Raw genomic sequence first — 27,288 nt, forward strand, 5'->3', positions numbered from 1 at the left:
TCATTATCAGAGGAGAAAAGTGAGACCCAAGGCCGGTGGAGCTTCCGTGATCAGTCACAGACGTCAGTCCAGAGATTTCGGCATACAAGCCCATGTAACTAGTTGCATTGCAGCATGCAAGCCCACTTAACTAGGTCAGACCACTTAACTAGTTGTATGACCTCAGGCAAGAGCAGGAATGTTGGAGCCTCAGATTTTCCATTGGTGAAATAGGAATAATGATGAACCAACCTCATAGGGTAGCAGGATGGATTTGAATCAACCTAGTGCAGCGCCTTGAGCATCGCAAACACTCAGAAAATGTTATCAGTGCATGTGTTTTGAAGAGGTTTGAGCAGGGCTGCAGCACGGCCCTTCTAAGAGCACGCTTGTTGGATCATCATATTCCAGCAGAGGGCGCTGAGATATCAGCGATTCCTTTCTACCTTAATTTTTTTTTTTTTTTTGCCTGCACCCTCGGCGGGTAGAATCTTAGTTCCCCGGCCACGAATCGAACCCACACCTCTGCAGTGGAAATGCAGACTCGCAACCATTGGACCACCAGGGTAAGTACCAGAGACTCCTTTTTCAATGGGCGTTTCCTATCTTCTCAGTACAAGGAAGAGCCCCTCACCACCGCCTGTGAGAAATGGATGGAGATGAACTTGGTCCCTCTGGTGGGGACACAGATCCACCTCCGGAAAGTCCCAAAGGAGCTGCTCCACAAAGTGCTGAAGTCCCCCAGGTCAGAGCTGGCTCTCAGGAAGGAGTCTCTGGGGTAGGAGGTGGGGATGGGAGGGGGGATGGGTAGGGTAGACGGATGGGGCGGGGAGTGCCGAACTCACACCGCTGCTGGACATGCGCAGTGTGCAGTGCCTCCTCCATCCCAAACGTCCCGGCCTCCTGGACAGCCCGGCCTCTGGAGGGGCCAAAACGTGGGTCCTGTGCTCGGGCAGGGGGAAGGATGCTGTTCAGCAGAGTAAGGATCCTTTGGGTGCCCGCTGTTTCACTGTGAAAGTGTTAGTCGCTCAGTCGTGTCCAGCTCTTTGCGACCCTATTGACCGCCAGGCTCATCTGTCCGTGGGGTTTTCCAAGCATGAATACTGGAGTGAGTAGCCATTCCCTTCTCCAGGGGATCTTCCCCACCCAGGGATGGAACCTGGGTCTCCTGCATTGCAGGCAGATTCTGTCTGTCTCACTCACATGGTAATGAATTAAGCGATTGCATAAATAATTTTTAAAGTTCTGTCAGTATTAAGACACATGCATCATGGAAAATTTGGAAACTTGGGAAAAGGGGAAAAGAAAAAAAGCTCTCAGGCCTAAATCAGTTTCTGTCTCCAGCCCTGGCCCCTCCCCTCAACGGCTCTAGACCCAGGCATTCCACTGCCTGTATGACCTCTCTGACAGTTAAGGCTAAGCCCTGATGCTTGGTGCCCTTGTCCTTTATGGCACCCCTTACCCAGTGTTCCTCAACCAACTGTCATGCCCTTGGGAGTCCTTCTGGACACCACTTCATCCTCCCCCCAAGAGCACCCCATCTCTGTGGGCTTCCACGTGGGCACCAGCCAGAGGCCAAACCTCCGCATCTCCCACCCGGATCAGCGCAGGGCCGGCTAACCCAGGCTTGTGCCTGCTCTTAACCCCGCTTCCAATCAAATCGCTAACCCAAAGGTCTTTAGCTCTGCCAGTTCGGCTCCTGTCTTATCCACGTGACCACCACAAGGCTTGCCTTAGACGCCAGCCAATGCTTGGCCTATTAGGTTATTTCCAATGTTTCACTGATATAAATAGCACCTTGGTGACATTCTTCGATATATATTTATTTTCATCTCAGATTATTTTCCCACATTGAATTCCTAGAAGTGAAGTTCCTAAGCCAAAGGCACTTTAGTTTTTATTAGTGTTTAAAAGTATATTTTACTTGAAAATAGTTTCAAACAAATTAGATAACAAGAATAGTGCAAAGGCTCTCTCAGTACCCTTTACCCTGTTTGGTTCAGTCTCTGACCTGTTTGCTTTATTATTTGCATCTGTGTGTGCCTATTAGCACACATTTTTTAATCCTTTGAGGACAAGTTGCATACATCATGTTCCCTTAACCTTGAATACTTCAACGTTTCATAATAAAGAGAATTTTTCTAATATAATCACAAAGCAGTTAACAACTTGAGGAGATTTGATACTGATGTAATACCTTAAGGTCTTTTACTCAACACTAACCTTCATAGCATCCTTTTTCCTCCAGTACAGGATCTGATTAGGACCACATATTAAATAACAATCTTGGGAACTCGGGTCCTAATGGCATCCCCAGGCCCTGGGTGGGCTCCCACCATTTTTCCCTGCTGTCCATGGCCTGTCCAGAAGCGTGTACTCTCCACCCTCCATGGAGCAAAGGTTGTGCAACGCTTGAAGAAAAGATAAACAGGGCAGCCCTTAGACTTTTCGTAACACTGTCCCTCCCTTGGAAAGTCTGAGCTGTCCCTCCCCCACTTGGTAGCATTTAACCAAGAAAGGGGAAAAAAATGTCTGACCACAGCCAGCATGGTAGCAATGGCACAGGCCCTAGAAAACGCTGGCTGGGCAGGAAAAGAGGTCAAGAACATTACGTGTCAAGTGTCTAGACTCAGGTTTGGGGAGACATGACTGATGTGGAAACTGGGTCCTGCTCCTCTGGCCCCTCCCCAGGAGATGGCTGTCAGCACCGATGGTGCCAGGCTCTCCGGGCAGAGGTGGAAGCGAGGGGAGCCTGCATGACCTCGGGCATATCATTAGCTAGTGTGCCCTGGAAGGATCACACTCTCAGCTACCAGACCTCGTGCTCACTTCTTACCTTCCCAGGTGAACTCTCCCCACCTGGTTGCTGTCCTTAAAGCTGGTCATCTTTAAAGCTGATGTCCTGCCTTAAAGCTGGAGGAGGGAGGTGGGGAACAGAGGGTCAGAAAGAGGGGCCCAGGCTAACACCCAGTGCCTGGGGACATGGTTAGAAATTTACCTGGCTCGGGCTTCTCATCTGAGTGTCTGGTGGGCTTGGCACCCAGACCACACCTGATTAAGAAGAGGCCTTTGGACGAGTTAACTTTTACCGAGCGCTTCTGGGTGTGTGCTGTGCTGTGTGCACTGGCCCTTTTAACCCCCACAACCCTATGCGGTAGGTATGATCATTGTCCCTAAGATAGGAGGCGTAATAAAAGGCAGGGCCTGAGCTCGGGGCTCCAGGCTCCAAGGTCCAGGCTCCCAGCCTCATGGCTGCACAGTCTCCTTGTGTGTAGCAGAAGCCAGGCTTCCCAACAACCAGAGCTCAGTGAGATCTGGACTGTCCTGGGAAGTCACATGGCCCAGAGCAGCTGTGGAAAGGCCAGCCCGGGGTCAGGGATGGAGAGTCTCTTGGCCCCACTTAGCGCAGACTGTGACCCATCCCCGGCTTGTGGTCATGGTGTTTGGGTTGGAAACAATGTCCATCTCAGCAGATGTTTCAACTTCAAGGCTATTCACCTTCCCCAAAGTCCCTTTGACCTCATCTTCCTTTGGGTTTTCTTTCCATCTTGTAAATGGCCTTCGGTAAAATACAGTTTTCCTGACCCCCTGGGCCTCTGGTTTTCAGTTAATTTTCTTCATAGAGGTCATCACTCAGTGACCCTGTTTCACTCACTCTAATATTATGGAAGCTTCATTCCAAGGTCTGTTTTTCTGGAAGCCAATCTCCATGTCGACTTAGGAGGGTGGAGAATTCAGACGGTTATCTATCTAGTTCTAGCTGCACGGAAGGCTGCCCTGCAACCAGGGGGAACGTGTCTTCCTCCCTGACTTCCTGTCTATGATACAAGGAGTCTCGAGGGCTCAGGAATTCCCTGAGAACAGCTGCCACGTCCTCTACGGCATCTGCAGCACCAATGGGCTTCCCTCTCAAATGTAGTATTTCCCAAAGCTATTTGGAAGGACTGATGCTGAAGCTGAAGCTCCAATATTTTGGCCACCTGATTCATAAACCTGACTCATAAGAAAAGACCCCGATGCTGGGAAAGGCTGAGGGCAGGAGGAGAAGGGGAGGACAGAGGATGAGATGGTTGGATGGCATCATCGACTCAATGGACATGAGTTTGAGCAAGCTCCGGGAGATAGTGAAGGACAGGGCAGCCTGGTGTGCTGCAGTTCATGGGGTGGCAAGAAGTTGGACACAACTGAGCGACTGAACAACAATGCTTCTCTGGCTGGTAACACCACCACCTACCAGTTATGAAGCACTGGGGTGTATGGAATACTCTGAGTGGGCAATCAGGTCTCATTCTTACAGCGGCCCCTTTGGAGGGTGTTCCTTGTAGTTTCCCCTGCAGAATGGAGATCACAGGAAGGGATTGCTCCCCTCATGCAAAATGAGAGTTGAAATTTGAAGCCAGGTCTGAGTGGCCTCAACACCCATGGTTATTATCAGTCCACTGATGTGCTCTGCTCCAAACCTTCTTATTCCTTATTGATGGCCAGACATATGGATGGTCATCTTTTTTGTTATAAAAAAAAGTTACAAAGGTAGGCAGATAATACAAAATACAGTTGGATTATCCATCTCCTCAAATGAACACATGGTAAAATTTTGTCATAAATTAAGAAATAAAACATCCAACAAAGCAGAAGTCACCTTCCCCAGCCCTCCCTCCACCTCACAGCCTTATTCTTCATCTTTCCTCTTGTCTTCCTCCCCTCCTTAAAGTCAACCAAGCCACTGTTGTGAATTTGTGTGCCTCTAACCCATGAGATTACATGCTTGCTACATATATGTACATGCGAAAATTATGCACAGTATGGTTTTGCAAAGGTTTAAATTTCTCAGATTGTGACATTCTGCTACTATTCACGAACATCATGTGACTTGTTCTCTCCATGTTGATATTTATGTACTTAATCAGCGTTTTTAATTTTAGTTGTTGTACAGGGCTCCAGTGGGTGAACAGACAGCAATTTTTTTCATTCCCTTTCTAATGTCTTTGGTTTGGTTTGGCTTCCTGTCTTGCTAGGACAGTCAGTGCTGCAATGGGTAACCTCACTCATATTTTCTTGTTCACTTGGACATGGCTTTCTCTAGGGCTTGTATTCAAAAGGAGACATTTATTGTTTATATATAGTTTTCTCACACACAAAAAATAGAGGACAGTGTCTTGTTAAAGGCATTCTTACACTCATTACATCTCAGTGGCCTCTTGAGAGCCCCTGAAAACACATGTAGAGCAGTCCAGATGTTTGCCTGTGCTAGAGGGAAGTTTAGGACCTCTGTGAGCTCCATCTCGATTCAGATCATCAGAACTCTTAGGTAAATGAAAAAATGTTTGAATGTCCTCAGTGTGATGATTTCCTGTAGGAACTAATATTTTAGGGTGATGCTTGGATTTCATCCTAGTGCAAACCCAGCTGATGCTTGGGTTTCCCGGGTGGCTCAGTGGTAAAGACTCTGCCTGCCTGTGCAGGAGACACAGGTCTGATCCCTGGGTCAGGAAGATCCCCTGGAGGAGGAAACGGCAACCCACCTCAGTATTCTTGCCTGGGAAATCCCATGGACAGCAGAACCTGCTGGGTTACAGTCCATGGGGTCGCTAAAGAGCTGGGTACAACTCGGTGACTAAACAGCAGCTGATACTTGGCCTAAAAACCGAGGCCTTTATTTCGACAATTATCTTTCGTCATAAAATTGTAACCAGGGTCCTTATCCGTGGGGCTCTTCATTACTCCCCTTGTGTCGTAAACCCCTCTTTAGTAAGATCTCAAAGAACCTTCTGGGCGTGGGGACCTCAAGCGTGGGTTCTGCAACAGAAGACTCGTAGCCCCCCAGCCCAGCAGTGGTTGGAGTCCTGGCAGAGTTCTTTTTTGGGAACCTCGTTCCAGGAGGTTCTATGAGCCCTCCCCTCCTGCCTCTCCATTATTGCCCAGACAGTGACAAATTCAGTCCTGTCTGCCCACAGTCAAAACCAGTGCATCTGTAGGTGCCTAAAAACAAAGAATAGGAAAGAGACCGTTCTTCCGCATCCAGAAATAGTGGGGGAGGTGGGAAGGCGACATTCCTGCTGCCCTTGGAGTCACGATTGAGCTTGGCTTGCACCCATCATGACCGCTGAAGTGGTGGGTGAAGAGGCTGTGATACATTTTGAAGCCAGGGTACATCTCCATGGTCAGAGACAGAAAATATCAATGGGTTTAAGAAATGGTGCAATGACTCCTTGGAGAACTAAGTCATCAGAGGCTGTGAGAGGAGCTGTTTGGGAAGCATCCTTTACAGAGCTGACTTAATGGACAGCAACATCCTCTTCTCCTCATCCCTTATTTCTTGATTTATTCTCTCTCTCTCTCTCTCTTTTTTTTTTTTGGTGCTGCGCGGCATATGGGATCTTAGTTCCCCAACCAGGGATCAAACCCACACCTCCTGCACTGGAAGCGCAGAGTCTTAACTGCTGGACTGCCAGGGAGTCCGCCTTGTTTCTTATTGAGATGCCTTGCGCTGCTGCAGGCACAGTGTGGGCTCTGGAGCCAGGATCGAGCCCCACCACCTAGGAGTTGGAGCTGCTGTCCTCTGAGCCCATTGCTGTGTCCAGGAACTGTGCTAGGCAGGCTGTATGTGTGGTCAGCTCAGTGTGTCTGTGTGTGTGTGTTAGGCACTCAGTTGTGTCTGACTCTTTGCAGCCCTGTGGACCGTAGCCCGGCCAGGCTCCTCTGTCCATGGGATTTTCCAGGCAAGGATACTGGAGTGGGTTGCCGTTCCCTTCTTCAGATGATTTTCCTGACCCAGGGATCAAACCCTAGTCTTCTGCCTTGCAGACAAATTCTCTACCATCTGAGCCACCAGGGAAGCCCAGAGGCACCAGGGAAGCCCAGTCAGCTCAATAATGGTCCCCCGAAGATGTCGACATCCCAACCCCTGGAACTTGTGAAAACGTTGGGTTGCACAGCAAAGGGGAATCAAGTTTGCAGATGAGACTAAAGTGGCACTAGAATGACCTTGAGATGGGGAGGTTACCCTGGATTTCCCAGGTGCCCCTAATGGAATCACCGGACTCTTCAGTGTGGGAGAGGGAGGAGGAAGAGTCAGAACCAGAGGGAGATTTGAAGATGCTGTGCTGCTGGCTGGAAGATGAAGGAAGGGGCCACAAGCCAAGGCATGCCAGTGGCCTCTAGGAGCTGGAAAAGGCAAAGAAATGATTTTCACATAGAACCTCAGGAAGGAGCATGGCCACGCCCACACCCTTATCTTAACCCAGTGAGGGTCATTTTGTACTTAGGGATCCTGGAACGAAAGACTGAAGGCAAAAGGAGAAGGGGGCAGCAGAGGATGAGATGGTTAGATAGCATGACTGACTCAGTGGACATGAATCTGAACAAACTCCAGGAGATGCTGAAGGACAGGGGAGGCTAGCATGCTGCAGTCCATGAGGTCGCAGAGTCAGAAATGAATTAGTGACCAAACAACAACAAATTTGTGTTGTTTTAAGCCTCTTGGTTTGTGGCAGTTTATTACAGCAGTGACAGGAAACTCACACAGATCATACAAACTCACCCCACACAGCCTTCATAGTACAGTCAGTCTCCTACCTGCTTCAAGTTTCGAGCTTTCAAAGATGTACGTGCATTCATTCATGTCCATTCATATAAGATAGTGCACATGCCTGGCATACACTGTCACATGTGTGCACCCTCTATAAGCAATTGTGGTTTTGTGTGCTTTACTGTACTGTATATGGTACAGTATCTTTACTTCAAGTCTAGGATGTCTGGAAACAAGCATTAAAAAAGTGGTAAATAGCTAATTGTGTTAGTTGGGTACCTAGGCTAAGTTTGTAGGAAAATGTGAAAGTGTTAGTCACTCAGTTGTGTCTGACTCTTTCCGACCCCATAGACTGTAGCCCGCCTGCTAGGCTCCTCTGCCCATGGAATTTTCTTGGCAAAAATACTGGAGTGGGTTGCCATTCCCTTCTCCAGGGGATCTTGCTGACCCAGGGCTCGAAAGTTTGCTGGATTTAGGGACAAATTGGACTTCTGAGCTCGCTCTCAGAAAGAGCTTTGTGTGTGTAGGGAACTTACTGTACCCTCTTAGCAGTGGCTGTAATCGCTACATTACAGATGAGCGAGTTGCAGCTGCAGGGCCGGAAAGCAGCCTGCAAGAGATTCTGCAGCCAACTTGGGGCAGAACTGACCCCTGCCCAGGTCTGACCTCAGAACTGTGTGACTCTGGACAAGTTATTCCCCAGTTGGGCCCAGAATTGGAATATGACCAATGAAGCATTCACCTTGGGTGCAATACTTAAGGGACACCAAAAACCTTCAGCCATTGAGATAAAGTATATCTTAGTGCCATATTTTACAGTGAAAATTAATATGCTGAACAAAACATTAAATTTTTAAATAAACAGGGTCAGTCTTAATAATATCCATATCTATAAAGTATGAAGGTGAAAGTGTTATTCAGTCATGTCCAATTCTTTGCGACCCCATGGACTGGGGTCCACCAGGCTCCTCTGTCCATGGAATTCTCCAGGCAGGAATACTGGAGTGAGTTGTCATGCCTTTCTCCAGGAGATCTTCCTGACCCAGGGATTGAACCTGGGTCTCCTGCATTGCAGGAAGTTTCTTTCCCGTCTGAGCCACCAGGGAAGCCACATCTATAAAAGTAAGAAATATATCCCAACTTTGCAGGGTTACTGGGTGGAATTTAATAAAAGGACATATGGAACCACCTTGAGAACACCGCCTCCTACTAGGAGCTCATTCAATGAGATGGTCATGATTTTACAGTGCACAGCAGGTGGGTGAAGGCTCAGGTTGGCTGAAGATCAAGTCCCAGCCGTGCCAGTTACCAGCTGAGTGACCTGAGACTTGGTATCTCTCTGTGAGTCCACATACAGACTCAGGGTGGCGTCGCCTCCTTCCTGAACTCACTCTCAACTTTTCACTCTCATACACACAGCATGGTTTTTGCTACTCCTCAATTGACTTCTCAATCTTTTGTTTTGGCCAGGTTGTTTACTTTTAGTGAGTTTCACCTTCTGAAAACGCTCCTTTTGTGGGTCTACTTGCAGCTGAACAACAAAACTCAGACGTTTCCGATGTACCAAACCGTGTTGATGTTTTTTAGCAGGTAACGTAACATAGTGTTGATTGACGAATTGTGCACACACTGTTTCTTTGCTCCTAATACCGTGGAGGAAGCGTTAGTGATACTGTTTTTCATAGTATCATTCAGAGGGCTTACAGTGCGGTTTTCTTATGGGATCTAAGATCATGGGATAACTTTGCACCACTGCTGCTGCTAAGTCGCTTCAGTTGTGTCCGACTCTGTGTGACCCCATAGATGGCAGCCCACCAGTCTCCCCTGTCCCTGGGATTCTCCAGGCAAGAACATTGGAGTGGGTTGCCATTTCCTTCTCCAATGCATGAAAGTGAAAAGTGAAAGTGAAGTTGCTCAGTCGTGTCCGACTCTTAGCGACCCCATGGACTGCAGCCTTCCAGGCTCCTCCGTCCATGGGATTTTCCAGGCAAGAGTACTGGAGTCAGGTGCCATTGCCTTTTCCATGTATAATAGGAGTTATGAGACAGTCATGTGCATCTGTGCCACGACTGTGACAGTCTGTGTCATGTCTATGACAGTCACGTGTTCTATGTCCAGTAAAAAGCATGATACAAAAGGTACTTTTTTTTCCCTCAGGGAAATTACCATTCTGTATTGGCCTTGAGTTTTTCATACTTAAAATATGCCTAAATCAGACCAGAGCATTCTGGTTTGTGTCTCACTGGATAGCAGCATTCCGAATGTTCTGGACAGATGAAAAAGCATTTGAACTTAAAAAGACTTCATAGCATTAATCTAGTCTCTTAGACTCTCTAAGCTTATAAATTCTAAAAGTTATATATCTCAACATTTCAGTGAAAAATGACAATTACAGAAAGAGGGGATATAGGTATACATATAAATGATTCCTTTTGCTGTACTGCAGAAACTAACAGAACATTGTAAAGCAACTATACTCTAATAATTTTGCTATACTCCGATAATTTTACTATACTCCAGTTAATTTTAAAAATAACTTACAGGATAAGGATGGGCACCATTTAATTATGCTTACTAAATGCAGCAATTCTGATCAGTACTTTCTGTTTGTAATCTCATTTAATCTATGTCATACTTGGGGCTGGATTTATTATTCCCATTTCACAGATGAGGAAACTGAGGTGGAGATGACTATCTTGTCAGAGATCATACAAGTGATAAGGGGTTAGAGCCTGACTTGAACCCAGACTTGCCAACTGCCAAGAAGCTTTGCTTCCCATTCCTGGAATGAGAGGGTTCCTCTCTTGTGCATGCTGCAGTTGGTTCAGTAGCGAACCCCCAGGTTTGGTGTTTGGAACAGTCCTGAGGCTGCCGATCAGTTCAGTGCTGTTATTAGCCAGTTGCTTCTAAACTTGCCTTGCAGCGCATCTCCTTCCCCTGCCCTGTCCTCCTCTGCCTGTGTTTTCTGTCTGTTCGGCCCATTAGCAATGTCAGCTTGGGCAGTTTGGGGCCCTGGAACAGGCTGGGGGTGCAGGTGAAAGCAGTTACCTATTTTGCATCTCTTTGTTGTTGTTTAGTCTCTCAGGCATGTCCAATCTTTGTGCCCCGTGGACTGTAGCCCACCAGCCTCCTCTGTCCATGGAATTTCCCAGGCAAGAACACTGCTGTGGGCTTCCAATTCCTTCTCCAGGGGATCTTCCTATATCAGGGATCAAACCCACATCTCCTGCCTTGACAGGCAGATTCTTTACCACTGAGCCACCTGGGACACCCACTGTGTCTTTTTAGCCTCTATTAAAACCTTGTAAATACTCTCATATCATCCATGCTGGTTGCTGAGTGTGGTGGTCCTATGGGCAAAGACAGCGCCAGGAAGATCTACCCTAGATGGACTGTCTTACCTTCATGGGCAGGCTTACCTTCTCTTCCCCACATCAGCAGTGATGGGGGCTTCCAAGCAAGATAAGGTGTGTTCAAGGAAATCAGGAGATGCCTTTCCTTTTGCACAAGTGCATTTAGCAAACACACCTTCCACACATTCATCAGCACGTTGACCAGCTTATGCCAAATTTCACTGGCCTTGTTCCGAAGTAGTTAATCCTTTCCTAGAGCATCTGTGCACCACGTCAACTAAAGAGCCCGTTTTTTCCTGTCTTATCGGGGGAAAGCAGTATTCATTGCCAGAATGATATGTCCTTGCTTAGCTTCTATATAATTTGCTTTGAACTCGAATGTCTTAAATCCACACCCCGCCAACTCTTTTAATAGCCCAAGAGGCACTTTTTCCAGTGAGTCATGCACACCAGGAAAAGTCACTACTTGGCACCAGGTTAGGTCTCCTACTGGAAACGTCTAGAACCGGGAGATAGGAAATGAGCTAGAATGTAGGTGATTCATTTCAACTGTTTTTTACTGGGAGAGGAACAAGTGGAAGTGAGGGAGCTGAGGCCTATGGCCCTGAAAGTGAGGATTCCTGGGCCTGCCTGAGCTGGGGTCTCGAAGCTTCCTCCTGCCTGGGGGTAGGTCTCACAGTTATAGCTTCTCCATTCCTCCTGAATCTGCAGTGATTCCATTTTGATCCCAGACCTCAGCCCTCTGCGTCGTGCATTTCTCCAAGGCCCCGAGCCTGCTGGGATTCCTTGTTGGAAACCGTTCATGTGTTTCCAAATGGCCTCCCTGCCCAACCTGAGCAGTCGGGATGGTATCCTTTACCTGGCGCTATATTCTCTGACTGCAGGGTGGGAGAGAGTCTTGCCAGCCTGCCCACCTGCCCTGCATCCCTCCTTCCTTTCCCCTCCCTCTCCCTCCGGCAAGTTTGGTGTCCTCTTGGGAGAAAAGACGAGACAGTTCTGGACCTCAGATGCTCTTCCCCCTGGTGATCACCGAGGCTCACCCCCAACTTGGAGGCCCATGGCCCATTTTTAGGACTATGGGTGGCTTGCCTACCATCCCAGCTCACTACCCACACTCAGCATGGTGGCACCTACAGGTCTCCCTGGTCAATGACTTCACCTCCCAAATGTGTGTCCTGAGTGTTCATTGGAAGGACTGATGTTGAAACTGAAACTCCAATACTTTGGCCACCTGGTGCAAAGAGCTGACTCATGGAAAACACCCTGATGCTGGGAAAGATTGAAGGCAGGAGGAGAAGGGGATGATGGAGGATGAGATGGTTGGATGGCATGAGTTTGGACATGAGTTTGAGTAAACTCCTGGAGTTGGTGATGGACAGGGAGGCCTACTGTGCTGCAGTCCCTGGGGTTGCAAAGAGTCGGACACGACTGAGGGACTGAATTGAACTGAGCCAAGGGATCAGCAGTCTCTCTCCCCAGCACCCCCACTCCAGCCAGCTGGCGTTGCCCCTTCTTCTCTGTCCATCCATGGAGGGGACCCTGTGGGAGCTTCAACCACTGGTTCCTTATGAACGGCTTGGTGGGCACATGCATTTTGCCTCCCTGGGCACATCATAAGCAGCTTGAAAGGGAGGGTTTGTAATCCTATATTGTGGCCCTAGCTTACGGAGCACAATGCTGAGCATGTAACAGCTTAGGGAATGATGAAGTGAAGTGAAGTCGCTCAGTCGTGTCCGACTCTTTGTGACCCCATGGACTGTTAGCCCACCAGGCTCCTCCGTCCATGGGATACTCCAGGTAAGAATACTGGAGTAGGTTGCTATTTCCTTCTCCATCAAACATTCATCAGAGAAGTGGGTCTTACTATGCCGATGCCAGACTCAGAGAACAGCATGTCTGCTGCAACTCAAAATAGGAGGTGTGGCTTTTTTTTGTTTATTTATGTGTTTAGACCACACCCTGCGGCATGTGGGAACTTAGTTCCCTGACCAGAGATGGAACCTGCGCCCCTTGTAGTGGATAAGAGCAGAGTCTTAACCCCCGGAATGCTAGGGAAGTCCTTCCATCTTTATTGATGAGTAGGGTCTGTTTGGTGGACTAGACTAGGAAGAGTTCTAAGGCTTTCATGAGGCTCAGCAAGAAATAATGTCTCACTAGGTTGGTGATGCCGACCTAGGACATGAGCAGGCGCTGGTGGTGCCCAGGCTCTGTGTTGGCCTGAGGATCCTCAGGGCTGAGCTTCAGAGCTGCTGGCCTGAGGGCTCAGGCTTCGAGAAGGCACCTCTACTCCTGGGGTGGAGGAGGGAGCCTGTGGGAAGCCATGGTCTCCAGAACTGAGTCACCAGGAGAGCTGAGCTCCACAGTCCAGTGAAGACAGAGGGAACAGCTAGGCAGGGAAGTTTCCATGGCCACTGACGGGGACACGTCAGGAGCATTGAAAGGTGGGGCAGAAGAGCAGACCTTGGGAGACAGTACACGGGCCTGGGAATGAGAACCAAGGAAGTTGGCTGGCTTGCCCCATTTTTAAAGTTGCATCTGTTGTTGAAATTATTTAAATGACAGAGTGGTTTAGAAGAGAGGTCAGAGTGGACCTCCGCAACAGGACTTTCATAGCATGACAGCAGCGAGAGTAGCTGCCTGAGTGTCAGACCAGCCAGGAGTGAGGCTGAGCTGCAGCTCGGGGTTCCAGCTGGGCCAGCAGTGGCCCAGTGTCCAGAAAGGAGAGTTTGGAGCAGCAACTGAGCCAAACAGACCAGACACTCCTTTGCTCATCTGTCTTGGCAATGTCTTGAGCTAGGAGGGAAGGTATCTAAGTAGTTAACTCCTTCGGCACCACTGTACCTGCAAATAAAGATATATGTCCAAGTCTTTTGTACTCACTTGTGTTTTATTCATCTATTTTCTTTCATTCATTCAACATATTTATTGGACATTTTCTCTATGCCAGGGGCACCAAGGGGGCTCAGAGGGTAAAGAATCTGCCTGCAGTGCAGGAGACCCAGGTTCGATTTCTGGATCCATAAGATCCCCTGGAGAAGGGAATGGCTACCCGCTCCAGTGTTCTTGCCTGGAGAATTCCATGGACAGAGGAGTCTGGTGGGCTACAGTCCGTGTGGTCACAAAGAGTTGGACATGACTGAGCGATTAATACTCCTGGGGACACCAGTGGAAAGTTAAAGGGGCGATTTATTTGCTCATCACCATGTTTAAGAACATCTTCAAGCTTATTTTCATTTTTGTCTAAACTCATCAGTATAGAAAGGACACAGGCATGTGTGTACACTTACATGCGCACACATACACACACACACACAGGCACACAGCTCAGCACCCACAGCCTGTTTTCCTGGCAGTAGTTAATTTAGAAAAACAAATAGGCTGTCCAGAATTAAATTTAACATTTCCTTGTAAGAAAAACAAAAAATGTAAGCAAACCCACTGCCTTCATTGGTCCATGGAGGAAAAGTCATCCTTTCATTCCACTTAGCAGTCTGAGAAGCCCAGGGGAGCTGCAAAGACTCATCCATGGGAAAAGGGCCAGAGGCAAATTTTCCACTTTTTTTTAAAGTACATTTTTCATCAAAATATAAAACATACAGCAAAGTTCACAGACCTTAAGTGAACAGCTCAATTAATTTCCGCAAAGTGCACACACCTGCTTAGTTACTCACTCTTTCCCACTTTTGCAACCCCACGAACTGTAGCCCACCAGGCTCCTCTGTCCATGGGATTCTCCAGGCAAGAATACTGGACTGGATTGCCATGTCCTCCTCCGTGGGATCTTCCCAACCCAACGATCGAACCCGTGTCTCCTCCATTGCAGGCAAATTCTTGACTGTCTGAACCACCAGGGAAGCCCATAACCAGTACCCAGACCAGGAAACAGAACTTGACCAGCCCCCTAATGTGTCTTATCTCAGTCACTACCTCTCCCACACCAAGGTAAACAATATCCTGCTTTCTTTTTCTAGGAGATTGTCTTGGCTGCTTTTGGATTTTACATAAATAGAATCTTAGAGCATAGACTTTTCATGTCTGGCTTCTTTTACTCAGTAGTATGTCTGTAAAATCTATTCAGGGATGAATGGCCAGGGAGGGTAGGGGCTTACTCTTGCAAATTGGTGGTGGAGCTGGGTAGACCTGGGGCGCCTAGATCTTCAGACACATCTTTTGAGATCTTAGAGTTAAGGGCAAGTCATGAACAGACCTGTTATTCTTGTCTTTAGCTGCTTCATTAAGCCCTAAATGGGTCCCTCGCAGACACTGCAAGGGTGGATTCCAGCAACCTCACCAGAAGGAGGTCATTGAAAGCAGTCAATGAGGTCAGTTTCCACCCAGTCCCAAATATTAGATTCCCTGACGTCTGCAGTTAAGTCTTCTCCTTCCTAGTGAAAGTAAAAGTGCAAGTCGCTCAGTCATGTCCAACTCTTTGTGACCCCACGGACTGTAGCCTCTGTCCATAGATTTCGCCAGGCAAGTCCCTTCTCCAGGGGATCTTCCCAACCCAGGTCTCCTGCGTTGCAGGCAGATTCTTTACCGTCTGAGCCACCAGGGAAGCTCCTCCTCCTTCTCATGTCCTGTCCAAATCTGACCCAGTTTTTGCAGAGCTTAGGGACTCCTCCTGGAAGTCTTCCTGGATCCCACCTGCACACTGGACGGACTCCTTCTGAGTCTTTTGCAGAGAGAACAAGAGCATGTGCTGGCTGTGTGTGCACCCTGGTCTACAAACCCAGCACCACCTCCTCACATACACCACTCGAGAGTAGCCTCCAAGGAGAGCCACCCAGCCATGCCCTGCACCCCTCGTGGCCCAGCCCTCAGGCGTCTGGAATGAAATGCACTATAACTCTGGGTGCCAGGTCAGGCAGAAGCCATGCATCTCTGGTGATTAATGGGTGGCGTTTGTAGATGTAACCATGCAGTGTTCATAAAACCGGGCAACCCCGGTGTGAAACTCAGATCTCTTTACAGGAACATTCATTTTGAAGTATTCCATGAGTCATGGAATTGAAGGTGGTTAAGTTGTTCTCTCTCAGAGTCTCTCCATTGAGCCCTATGCAGGGAGGTTCATATATTTCAAGTCAGGATTTCTCATGACCTGACTTTTGCATTTCTTGGTTTGATTTCTTCTCTGACTCTGACCACATGGCTCCCTTCCCCCTTAGCTTGGCTTCCAGGAAATTGAATCTCCTTCTTTTCAAGGTGCCTAAATATCATTGATTCCTATTCCTTACTACCTTTGCACTTCCCTCACCTGGCTTCTTGGCTTTCCACCCAAACTGTGCATGCCTGCTCAGTCACTCAGTCGTGTCTGACTCTTTGCAACCCCAATGGACTGTAGCCCTCCAGGCTTCTCTGTCCATGGGATTTGTCAGGCAGGAAAGAATACTGGAGTGGGTTGCTATCTTCTACTGCAGGGGATCTTCCCAGCCCAGGGATCAAACCTGCCGTTTCTTGCATTACCAGGCAGATTCTTCACCACTATGCCTGGGAAGTGGGAAGGGAAGCTACCCGGGAAGCCCTTCTACCCAAACTGGGTGAACCCCAAACGTCCTCTTCAACCATAAGAGTGGAGACTTTGGAGAACACAAGGAATATGTGTCTGAAGGCAGGAGGCCTTTGCAAAGGGCAGTTAGAGTCCTTATTAGATAACATTTCTAGTCTCAGTTCTGCCTTTGGGCAAAGGTCAGGACCATCTTCATCTTCCTCATCAAGATGACATTGACTACTCTCGATAAATGACCAATAGGACTTGGCCTGACAAATAAGCATGGCAACAACAGACAGAACCCCATGAGGAGTTAGGAAAATTGGCATAGAATAGCCTGGCCTGTGCATGCACATGTGTGTGATGTGTATATGCGTGTGTGCACACACATGCCCTGGGCTGGAACTGCATTCCTAGGAACTACGGGTAAGCGGAGGGGTGGGATGGTGGGACTGAGCCTGGTGGGTCGGCAAGGACCAGTTCATTCATCTGGTTAATTCAGTTAACATTATTGCAAGCTGGCGGAGAGCCAGACACTGTAAAGGGTGCTGTGAATATGAGTAAACAGAACAGATGAAAATCCCCATCTTCACAGAGTTGACAGTCCAGGAAGCAGAGCCGAACGTATTCCATAAATGAAGTGTGTGTTGAAAGGTGTCAGCCGTGAGTCTGAGTCCCACTACTGCTGTTTACTGACTGGAGGTTAACAATGCTCCCTCCTCAGTCTGACGTAGGTTCATTCTGACTCAAAGCAGAGGCCCAGCCCGGCACTTGGCAGGACGCCCTGAATGGCAGTGGCATTTGGTGGGTGATGGTGGTGCTGGTGACATTCAGAACTGTTGTTTCTTTACCACACTTTGGTGTCGGGAGCTGTGGGGACCGTTTCCTGCTTCTTGGGTTTCACAAGGCGTCCGGGTCTTCTGCACCGAGTTACCTTTTGAAAAAAAGCCCTTTCCCTTTCTTGTCGTGTATTATCGCCCCCAAGTCCGTCATGTATTTCAAACTTCACTTTAAAATATTCAAACATTTCTCATAGGGATGAAGTAATTTTTAACACCAATTTCTTTATTGAGGTAAAAAGCACATATGAACATAAAAATGACCATTTTACCCGTTTTTATGTGTATATCTCAGGGGCATTACGTACGTTCTCACTGTCATATAACGGTTCCCATCATCCTTCTCCTGAACTTGTTCTTCCTAAACTGAAATTCCCTACACGTAAAGCAGTAAATCCCCATTCCTCTCTCCCTCTGCCCCTGGCAACCAGCGTTCTATCTTTGTCTCTGTGAATTTTACTGTTTAGGAACCTCATCTGCTTCTCAGGTTGACTCAGTGGTAAAGAATCCACTTGCCAAGCAGAAGACATGGGTTCGAACCCTGGGCCAAGAAGATTTCCTGGAGAAGGAAATGGCAACCCACTCCAGTATTCTTGCCTGGAGAATCCCACAGACAGAGGAGCCTGGTGGGCTGCAGTCCATGGGGTCGCAGAGTCGGACACAACTTAGCATTTAAAGAGCAGCAGGAACCTCATGTAAGTGGAGTCACACAGTATCTGTCCTTTTGTGTCTGGCTTATTTCACTTAGCATAATGTCTTCAAGTTTCATCCGTGCTGTAGCATGAGTCAGAATTGTAGAGTGCATTTAAAAGGCTAAAATTTGAAATGCTGGGCTAATGGGGCTCTGAGTCTGAAGGGTAAATGATTCTGATGACAGGATGGAGGAAGGGAGAAAGTCATGGCTCACAGCAGCTCTGAAGTGACAGCCTGCGCTGGTGTGATGGAGACTTTTCCTGGGCGCTGTCTTTCAGGAGGTCAGAAGGAGGGATGTGTTCCCAGTGCCTTGTGAGCAGAACCCAGAGGTGACCTGAGTGTGTCTTTCAGGATCAAGGATCTATGAACCATCCTCCCTAAGGGGCTCATGCTCCAAGGGTTTCCGATGACCTTTAAAAGTCAGACACCATAGCCTGAAGCTTTTCTCAGAAACGTTAGTCAGTGCGTGCTCAGTTGCTCAGTCATGTTCAACTCCTTTCGACCCCATGGCCTGTAGCCCACCAGGCTCCTCTGTCCATGGAATTCTCCAGGCAAGAATACTAGACTGGGTTGCCATGCCCTTGCTAACCCCAAAGTGTCTACAGACAGAGCACAGCACCAGGGGAAGCCAGGCCAGCCTTTGAGTCCACCAAACAGCCATGCAAAGGGGCTCTAACTCCACAGCCAGCTTCCCCACTTTATGTGACATAAAGAGACTGATGAGTGTGTTTATCCTTGGCCTAGAAAATCCAGATGCCACCCCCTCCCCACCCTGACCAGCGGAATTGAGTTAGACTGATATGCTCGGGCTGTCTCCAGAAGTCTCAACAGAGTCCGGGCTCTGCTGTGGTCCACCCCCTTGGCTCTAGTGGCAAGATTATGCCCATTGATTCAAGGGGTTGGACCACACCACTCAGATGTTTGGGGAATATAGAGAATTAGCAGCTGAGGCCACTGTTTACTTCCTTTGAGGTGGCCTGGAGCTCCATTGAGTTAGAGGGTGGCAGCTTTGGACAGCAAGGAGATCAAACCAGTCAGTCTTAAAAGATATCAACCCTGAATATTCACTGGAAGGACTGATGCTGAAGCTGAAGCTCCAATACTTTGGCCACCTGATTCGAAGCGCCGACTCATTGGAAAAGACCCTGATGCTGGGAAAGATTGAGGGCAGGAGGAGAAGGGGACGTCAGAGGATGAGATGGTTGGATGGCATCACTGACTCTGTGGACATGAGTTTAAGCAAACTCCGGGAGATGGGGAAGGACAGGGAAGCCTGGTGTGCTGCAGTTCGTGGGGTCCCAAAGAGTCAGACATGACCGAGCGACTGAACAATAAGTGATAATGAGCGCCACCAAAAGCCTGATCTGCATTTGACCGGCTCCAGTCCAGGTCTCTCCCTGGGAGGAGGAGACGGTGGTGGTGATTGGGAGGACCACTGGGACCAGCAGCTGTGCCCAGCACTTCACAAGAACTGTCACCTCTGCTTCTCCCAGGGAAGTACACTGACTATTGTCCCCCCCGACGGAGAAGAAGATGGAGCCTGGGGAGGCGGGATCCCGTGGCTGATGGCTGGCTGCCCCAGCACTGGAACCTGGTCTGTCTGACTCCAGGGCCCGAGCTCCGGGACCCCAAGCATGGCTGGGCAATGGATGAGCTGACTTGTGACCTAGCCAAGTCAGCCACCATCAGTCCCACTTCCTGTGACCCAAAGGGGCCTGTCTCAACAAAACCCTTCCAGGGTCCTCTCGGGGAGGAGGTCTGTCCGTAGAGGTCCTGGCTAATGGTTGTTAGGTCTGAGCGCCTCTTGCAGGGAGCCTCGGGTCCCTCCTTACCCTCCCAGCATCCTTCCCACAATCTGTGGAGTTGTCACCTGGGGGCTTCTGAGCTGGAGGGGAAATCTGTCTTCTAGGTGGTCCTTTCCCTTCTGGGCTGAGACCATATTAACCTGCAGCTCCAGCAGGTTTGGTCTTCTCCCAGGCTGCTCTGGGTTGGGGGAGCCCTTGCCGAGAGTACAGGCTTATTCCTCAGAGCACGAATCTGGACTGGGGGGCTGTGCCATCAGCCCCTTCTTCCCTCCTTGATGCCTGAACCTGCCACAATGCTGCCCAGCTTCTTCTTCCATTAAATGGTAAGAAAGAGGCAGAGAAGGAAGTGGCATTCAAATCAGAAAAAGGAGGCAAGCAAGAGTTTTTGGTCCAGCTAAGAGGTCCATGTTTCTCGGGGTACTGGCATGGCCCCCACCAGCCCAGCTCTTACTGCCCTGGGTAATGGAGGGCTGGTTCCAGGATCAATAGCCCTGCACTCCTGGAAGTATCAGCCTTCCTTTATTTATGCCTGGTCCATCCACTCCAGAGATAGGTCCCCAGTGCTTGCTTGCTAAGCTGCTTCAGTTGTGTCCAGCTCTGTGCAACCCTATGGACTGTAGCTTGACAAGTTCCTCTGTCCATGGGATTCTCCAGGCAAGAATACCGTGAAGTGGGTTGCCATGCCCTCCTCCAGGGGATCTTCCTGACCCAGGGATCGAACCCTATGTCCCTTATGTCCCCTGCATTGGTGGGCAGGTTCTTTACCACTAGCACCACCGGGGAAGCCCAGGTCCCCAGTGGATTCTAATAAATAGTCATTGAATTTGCATTCGCTCACTCGTCCTCGTGCTCCATCCCCTCTCCCGATGCCTCAGCATCCCTGATCTTCTCTCCTGGGACCACTGCCATGAAGAGGAGTTGGAGAGCCCCAGGAATTCTCAGATCTTGTGAAAACAAATGGTCCCCAGGCAGGGCAGTAGGCACCCCCAGCAGAGGCAGGACACAGAGCCAATGGAGCGTTCAGTCTGGCTGGGACAGGGTGTGATTTGGACACCACTCCTGATTCATGGAAAAATATCCTAAAAGTGCCCTTGGCTGGTCTCATACAGGAACTGACTTGAGGGAATGGCTACGTTTCCAAAGGGACTTGGAAAATTATCCCTTGTTGTCCCCACTGGTCAAAAGTGACTATTTTACAAAGCAAGTTGTTTCAAAACAGGAGTGGATGTGTGTACGTGTCTTCTCAAGGTGAGTGTGATCTCAGCCCGGCCCTGACGTCAGCCACGTGTGGAAATTAACCGAGTTTAGTATTAACAGTGTTGCAGAGCTGATCCCGGAACCAGCTGCTAAAATGAGTTACCCACTCATCTGACCGTGCCTTTTAATTCTACCAGAAAGTGCTTCTTTAAAAACAGTTTTATTTAGTTTTGACTGTGCTGGGTCTTTGTTGCTGCATGGGCTTTTCAATTGGGGGCTTCTCACTGAAGTGGTTTCTCGTTGCAGAGCACGGGATCTAGGGCATTTGGGCTCCAGTAGTTGTGGCTCCTGGGCTCTAGAGCAGCTCGACATTTGTGGCACATGGGCTTAGTTGCTTCATGGCACGTGAGATCCTCCAGAATCAGGGACAGAACCCATGTCTCTGGTGTCTCCCGCATTGACAGGCGGCTGCTTTACCACTGAAACACCAGGGAAGTCCCAGAAAGTGCTCTTGAAATGCCTCAGCTGCCCTTTGGCCAGTTACTCAAAGGGCAGCATGTGTGCAGGAAGAATCAGCAGCTACAGGTTCAAGTCCTGGCTGAGTCATCGTTTTTTCCTCTGTAAAATGGAGCCGATGGTATTAGTCCTGTCTGCCCCCTTGAGAAGCTTGTGAGACTCAAGTGAGAAAATGTATTTTGAAACCCTCTGTACAGTCCCATGTGTTCCATCATCACTTAATAAGTATTTGTCAAGCACCCACTACGTGGTACACACAGGGATATATAGCCTTTTGTCTCGTAAAAACCTCAGTGGCAGCTGCCCTCTGCTTCCACACTCCCCATCCATCCAAGAGAGAACCAGGCACCATCTACCTCTGGTGGGTGGACTCACTTAGCCCCTGATGTGACTTTCATGAGCCCCAGCCTATTCCAGAAAGGAGGGTTCTGAAAGCCTTTTATCCTCTTTGCACCTCTGCTAAGCTTCCCCAAGAACTGTGCCTTTCTGGACCGTGATGTGGGACAGAACTTGATCCCGCTCTTCCTTTGCCTGCGTCTGCACAGCATCACCAAAGGTAAGTCCTGCCCGTGGGAGGGCGTCCAGGGGAGGCTGTTGGCTGCCCCGCCCCTCAGCACTCCCAGAGAAGCCCACCAGCCATTTCCAAAAGAGTCAGCCGAGATCGAGATCTGGCTCTATCACTTCCAAAGTGTGTGATTTGGGGAAAGTCATTTAGCCACCCAGCCTCAGTTTCCTTGTCTGTAAAACGGAGATAATCAGAGTTTCTGTGAAACATGACGATGGATGGAAGAGACCCAGTGATTGTGAAAGTGCACTCGGCACCCAGGACTGGGTTGTTGCCAACTAACCAAATGCCTGGCCTCTTAGTGCGGCAGCCCCTCTGGGTCATTCCCTTGCTCGGTGGGTCTGTGCTCCGGGCTAGAGTTTCCTCATCCTTATGCTCTGGGCCCAAGGCAAGGCAGCTGTGACTTGGAAAAAGAGGGCACTCTTGGGGAGTGTGTTTGGGGCAGCCCAGGTGGCCACTCGGTGAGGTTTTTGCATCTGAAAGGACATTGGAGAACTTTTTCAAAGCCATTTCTAGTCATCCAGATTGAATGAGTAGCTCTAAACCCAACAAATGGTTGATGGAGCCCAGCTAGATTTGTCCAAATGGCTTCTAGACACTCCAAAAACACTTGTTTATAGGATCTCAACCCTCCTTCCTGGGCACGATTGTGGGCGGGGCATGGGGGAGGCTGGCTGTGGACACTTTGGGAGAAAGTGCCTTGGAATGTCCCACTTGGGTCCCGCATGTCTAAGGATGGGATAGGAATGCTCTCCCATTCTCAGCTCCTGACTTCCTCCTCTTCTCCTCTGTAAGCAAGACTTTTGCAGTTCTGTGAGGAATAAATCCATAAGAATGTTCCCTTTGTGCATCTTCCCAGGCAAGGATCTGGAAGAGCTTAGGCACATAAACTTCTTCCCTGAATCCTGGCTGGTCCGGGTTACAGCCAACCACTACCACGCGGTAAGTCGCCAACTCAACAAGGAAACAGTTAGCAAAATTTATTGCCTTTGCTTTTTTCTGGGGATGTGTTTTGCATTTGAAACCTCTGGGCTTCTGAGGTTGGGAAGTATCTGGATCCTTCCCCAGGGGAAGTGGACAGAGCCAAGCCTGGAGGGGAGGAGGGAGGTGGCCCCGCCTTGGAGCCCAGGTGTTTAGAGCATCAGCCCTGTTGACCTGAAGAGTCAGAGACCATTGGCCACATGGCCCTCCACACTGAGTCCCCTCACCAAAGCAAATGTCATGTACTTATTATTGGACATTTTCAAAATGCAGAGAAATTGAAAGAAAGCAAACGCATACCCTCAGACCCATCACCCAAAACAACTACTGCTAACATCTCATTGCATATGACCTTCCAGTCTTAAAAAAGAAATGCGTAATGAAATGTTCTTTTATCACCATTTTTAATGGCTGCAAACTCACCAAAAGGATGTGCTACAAAACCTAACCCTAACCCTACCACTTGGTGACTGGCCAGTGCTACTTGGCTTCTTCTTTGTTGTAGAGAAGTCATGGTGTTTCTGATTGTTAACTATTATAAATAGACTGTATGGTGAATGCATTTGCACATGATGGTTTATTTTGACTGAGAATTATTTTCTTATAGGATAATTTGAAGAGTAAAAAATACTGGCTCCAAAAGGAGTGTGCACTTTTGTTCTTGATATATATTAGCAAACTTGGGACCAAATTACTCCTTCCCCAGTGATAAATGAGGTGCCTTCCTTTGAGCTCAGTAACACAGAGCATTTTCCTTTTCCATCACTTGCGTCAATTGTGAAGTGAACAATGGCATCTCATTTTTTAATAGGCACCCCTTTTATTACTAGTAAATATGAATATTTTTCCATGTGGTGTTTCCCCCTTTGTGAATTGTCCGTGCAAACTATTGTGCTTCTTATGTGCTTCCAATCGTGCATTTTCAGAGATGAAATGGGGCAGTGTTTGAGTTCTGAAGGTTTATGAGTCACTAGTTAAAATTCAATTCAGCTCAACAAACACGTATTGTAATGTGCAAACCACAGGGCTCAATGGCCCCCGCACAGCAGATAAGGTCTCCACGGAACTGTGCTCTTCTGGGGTGTAACTCAGAACTGTGCTCTGATGGAGCAGAGAAGGAGAGGGGTGACAGAGAGAGGGGGGACAGTCTCGGAGCTGGAGCTGGACACCTCAGGGAGTCCCCCACCTCCCTCTTCATATCCTCTGGCCCACACACCTCCTTCCCTTTGCCCTCTACCACCAATGTCATCCTCCTGAAATGTGCTCCCTCCTGACCCCAGTCATCACGTGGAGCCTGCCACGTGGGGCCATACCTGGTCTTGAGTTTGTAGACAAGAATATGCTCTGCCTTGTGATTGGGCTCCCAATGAACACATTTTATTTCTCAGCTAAGAAAAAAATGCTGGGGCATTTTTCGTGTCCTCATCTTTGCATCCTGGGAAATCCTTGAGCAGGGTACCTGACTAGCAGGTTTTCAGTAAGTACTGTGGACTGGATTCATGGGTGAATGTAGGCTCCAGAGACAGAACTCTTTTGAACACAGTGAGGGATGTTGGGATCGATGCAGTGAAGATGTTGTTGGGGAATCAGGTTGCTGGTAAGTGGTGTGTGTTTTCCTTTCAGCTGGAGAATGGGGGCGACATGGCCCACGTGAAAGACCTAAGCACCCAGGCGGTGAGATTCGGGCTGCTTTTTAACCAGGTACTGACCACCAGACTGAGCCAGGGGAAGGACCATCCCACCTCGTGCTTGGTTAGAGACCTTTGTACAATGACCGTGGTCAATTATTACCTGTGGCAAGATGGCCAAGGCAGAAAAGGAACTTGTAGGTGTCGCTCTTGAACACTCACCATCTGCTCAGGGGTAAAATTCACAAGACAGGGCCCTGGGATAGGCCATTCAGTAACTTGATATACACAGCTACAGCACCCCATGGGGTTGACCAGCTGTCTCAGTTTTCAGGATTGGAGTCATTTCCCTGGGGATGTGGAACTTTCTGTTCTAAAGTCAGGAAAGACCTGGGCAACCTGGGATGAGTTGGTCATCCTCTTCACCACAAATATGGTGAGCTGCCAACCGCTCAAGAAGAGATTCCACTCCAAGCCCGTGGTTAAGGTTGCCAAGGTGGCTAATCTGGGCAGCTATTTTGTTGGAGCCCAGACTCGAACCAGCTGTGAGTCGTGAGCTCGGCTGCAGAGCACCCGGGGGCTCAACTGCCGGAGGAGCCCAAGGGACCAGCAGCTGCACTGTCTCGGGCTCCCTGGATAGGCGTGGCTCTCCAGGAAATGACTGCAACCCTCCCTCTTCACTAAAGCCACTAAGAAGTGACCTCAAAAGAGTTCATATTTTAGGGGTTTGGGGTCCTGAATCTATCATCAGATACTGCCCCTGGGTCAAGCCTGGAAGGGCTGGGTCCAGCCCCTTGCTTGCAGAGATCTGTCCAAGTGGACAGACTGCAGACAGCAGTGGCCAGGACACCCTGTAATGCTGTGGGCATGGAGGGTCTCTTAGGCCCACTGAATTGTAGCAAAACACTCTGTTTTAAAGGTCTGCAGACTGAGGGTCATCCAAGAACGTGCTTAACTCCTTCTTCTCCCCACTAAGGGGCATGTAGAGTGAAAAGTATAGCCCCTGAGTGCCAACCTGTAGAGCTTTGTAAAGTCACTACAGTTTGTCCTTTCTTCTCCTTCCTAGGCTAAAATTGTTGTCGTGTTTTAAATCACAAATCAGTCCCTTTAGTCCTTCTCATCTAAAATTGGTTTTGCTATGTCCTCTTCCCTTTGAATACTGGAGATTTTTTTTTTTTCCTGTCACTTTGTTGCTTACCTTTCCTCATTTAGGAGTATACAACACATTCAAAAGTGATTACCTTATATGGATTCTTCTTTGAGATAAAAGGAATCAAGCATGACACTACCTCCTATAGTTTTCATATGCAGGTAAGAAAGACAGCAGAGCAGAGGTATGTCTCTGAAACAGCCTTTGAGATTCAGTTGATTCATATTGAATAATTGATTAAACATGAATTGCTAATTCATTTGGAATGTGTTGTAGGCCTGGTGTTAAGAGAGGTATGTCTCTGAAACAGCCTTTGAGATTCAGTCAATTCATATTGAATTAATAATAATTGATTAAACATGAATTGCTAATTCATTTGGAATGTGTTGTAGGCCTGGTGTTAAGAGAGGTATGTCTCTGAAACAGCCTTTGAGATTCAGTCAATTCATATTGAATTAATAATAATTGATTAAACATGAATTGCTAATTCATTTGGAATGTGTTGTAGGCCTGGTGTTAATCAGGCTGATAGATTTGACGTCATTTGATTTTTGCAACAACGTGGTGAGGTTGCTGCTATTAGCCCATTTAACGGATAAGGATCTCAAAACTGAATGTCTTCACGTTTGTATGGCTTCCACTGCTAAGGCCAGGGTTAAATGCTAGTCCTCTGAAACCACATCTGGGGCTCAATTCATTTTCTTTCTTTTTTTATTTTAAGGATTTTTTATATGGACCATTTTAAAAGTCTTTATTAAATTTGTTACAGTATTGTTTCTGCTTTGGTTTTTTGGCCATGAGGCATGCGGGATCTTAGCTCCCCAACCAGGAATTGAACCCCTATCCCCTGCATTGGAAGGCGAAGTCTTAACCACTGGACTGCCAGGAAAATCTTTCAACTTGCTTTCAACTTGTACATGCTGGGTGATGCCTTACAGGTGGCCCTTCTTTCGTGGAGGTAGCGCGTAGTGCTTGTAAAGACAGAGGGAATGGTCTTGTTTAGGGTGGCAAAGCAGAGCTGTGGACAGGACCCTGGAGGAGGCACGAGGGTGAAGGCCTTCACTTCCAAGCTCCTGCTGGACTTTGAGGAGAGGCAGGAGAGCTGGTTTTCAGAGTAGAGACTGAATTCAAACTGCCTGGTGAGCTGCATGATCTTGGTGAGCTCAGGAACCTCCTAAGGTCCACTCTCCAGAACTTTAAGATAGAGAAGGTAATACAACCTACCTCCCTCGGTTGTTGTGAGTATTAAATGTGTTAAATTGTGCAAAAACCTTGGAACAGGCCCCGTGATGATGGTGACAACTCTGATGGTGGATCCTTATGCTCCACTTGGGATTGGATTAGAAGTCTCGTAAACTTTAAGCTCCTTGAGAAACTGTATCTTTAATACTACCATATCTCTTTAAAATTTATTTATTCTCAGCTGCACTGAGTCTTCATTGCTGTGAGAGAGCTTTCTCTGGTTGCAGTGTGCGGGCTCCTCTTTGCAAAGTGCGTTGGCTTCTGTGGTTGCTGAGCACGGGTTCTAGGCTTCAGTAGTGGTGGCACATGGGCTTAGTTGCCCCA

General features: G+C 48.4%; 1 protein-coding gene across 6 annotated transcripts in view; it reads left to right on the forward strand.

Annotated features, from left to right (window-relative positions):
* Positions 1 to 27,288, forward strand: part of BTBD16 (BTB domain containing 16) — a 56,700-nt gene that overhangs the window by 26,908 nt on the left and 2,504 nt on the right. For 3 of the 6 annotated variants that reach the window (XM_061403733.1, XM_061403728.1, XM_061403729.1), the window contains exons 10-15: positions 594 to 724; positions 8,978 to 9,097; positions 21,863 to 21,954; positions 22,823 to 22,905; positions 24,568 to 24,645; positions 25,785 to 25,883. In XM_061403733.1, coding sequence (XP_061259717.1) covers positions 594 to 724; positions 8,978 to 9,097; positions 21,863 to 21,954; positions 22,823 to 22,905; positions 24,568 to 24,645; positions 25,785 to 25,883 — 603 coding nt within the window. The remainder of the gene's footprint in view (positions 1 to 593; positions 725 to 8,977; positions 9,098 to 21,862; positions 21,955 to 22,822; positions 22,906 to 24,567; positions 24,646 to 25,784; positions 25,884 to 27,288) is intronic. The other 3 variants (XM_061403731.1, XM_061403732.1, XM_061403730.1) reach the window with 2 other exon arrangements.

This window comes from Bos javanicus, chromosome 26 (assembly GCF_032452875.1).
Source record: "Bos javanicus breed banteng chromosome 26, ARS-OSU_banteng_1.0, whole genome shotgun sequence".
Lineage (NCBI taxonomy): Eukaryota > Metazoa > Chordata > Mammalia > Artiodactyla > Bovidae > Bos > Bos javanicus.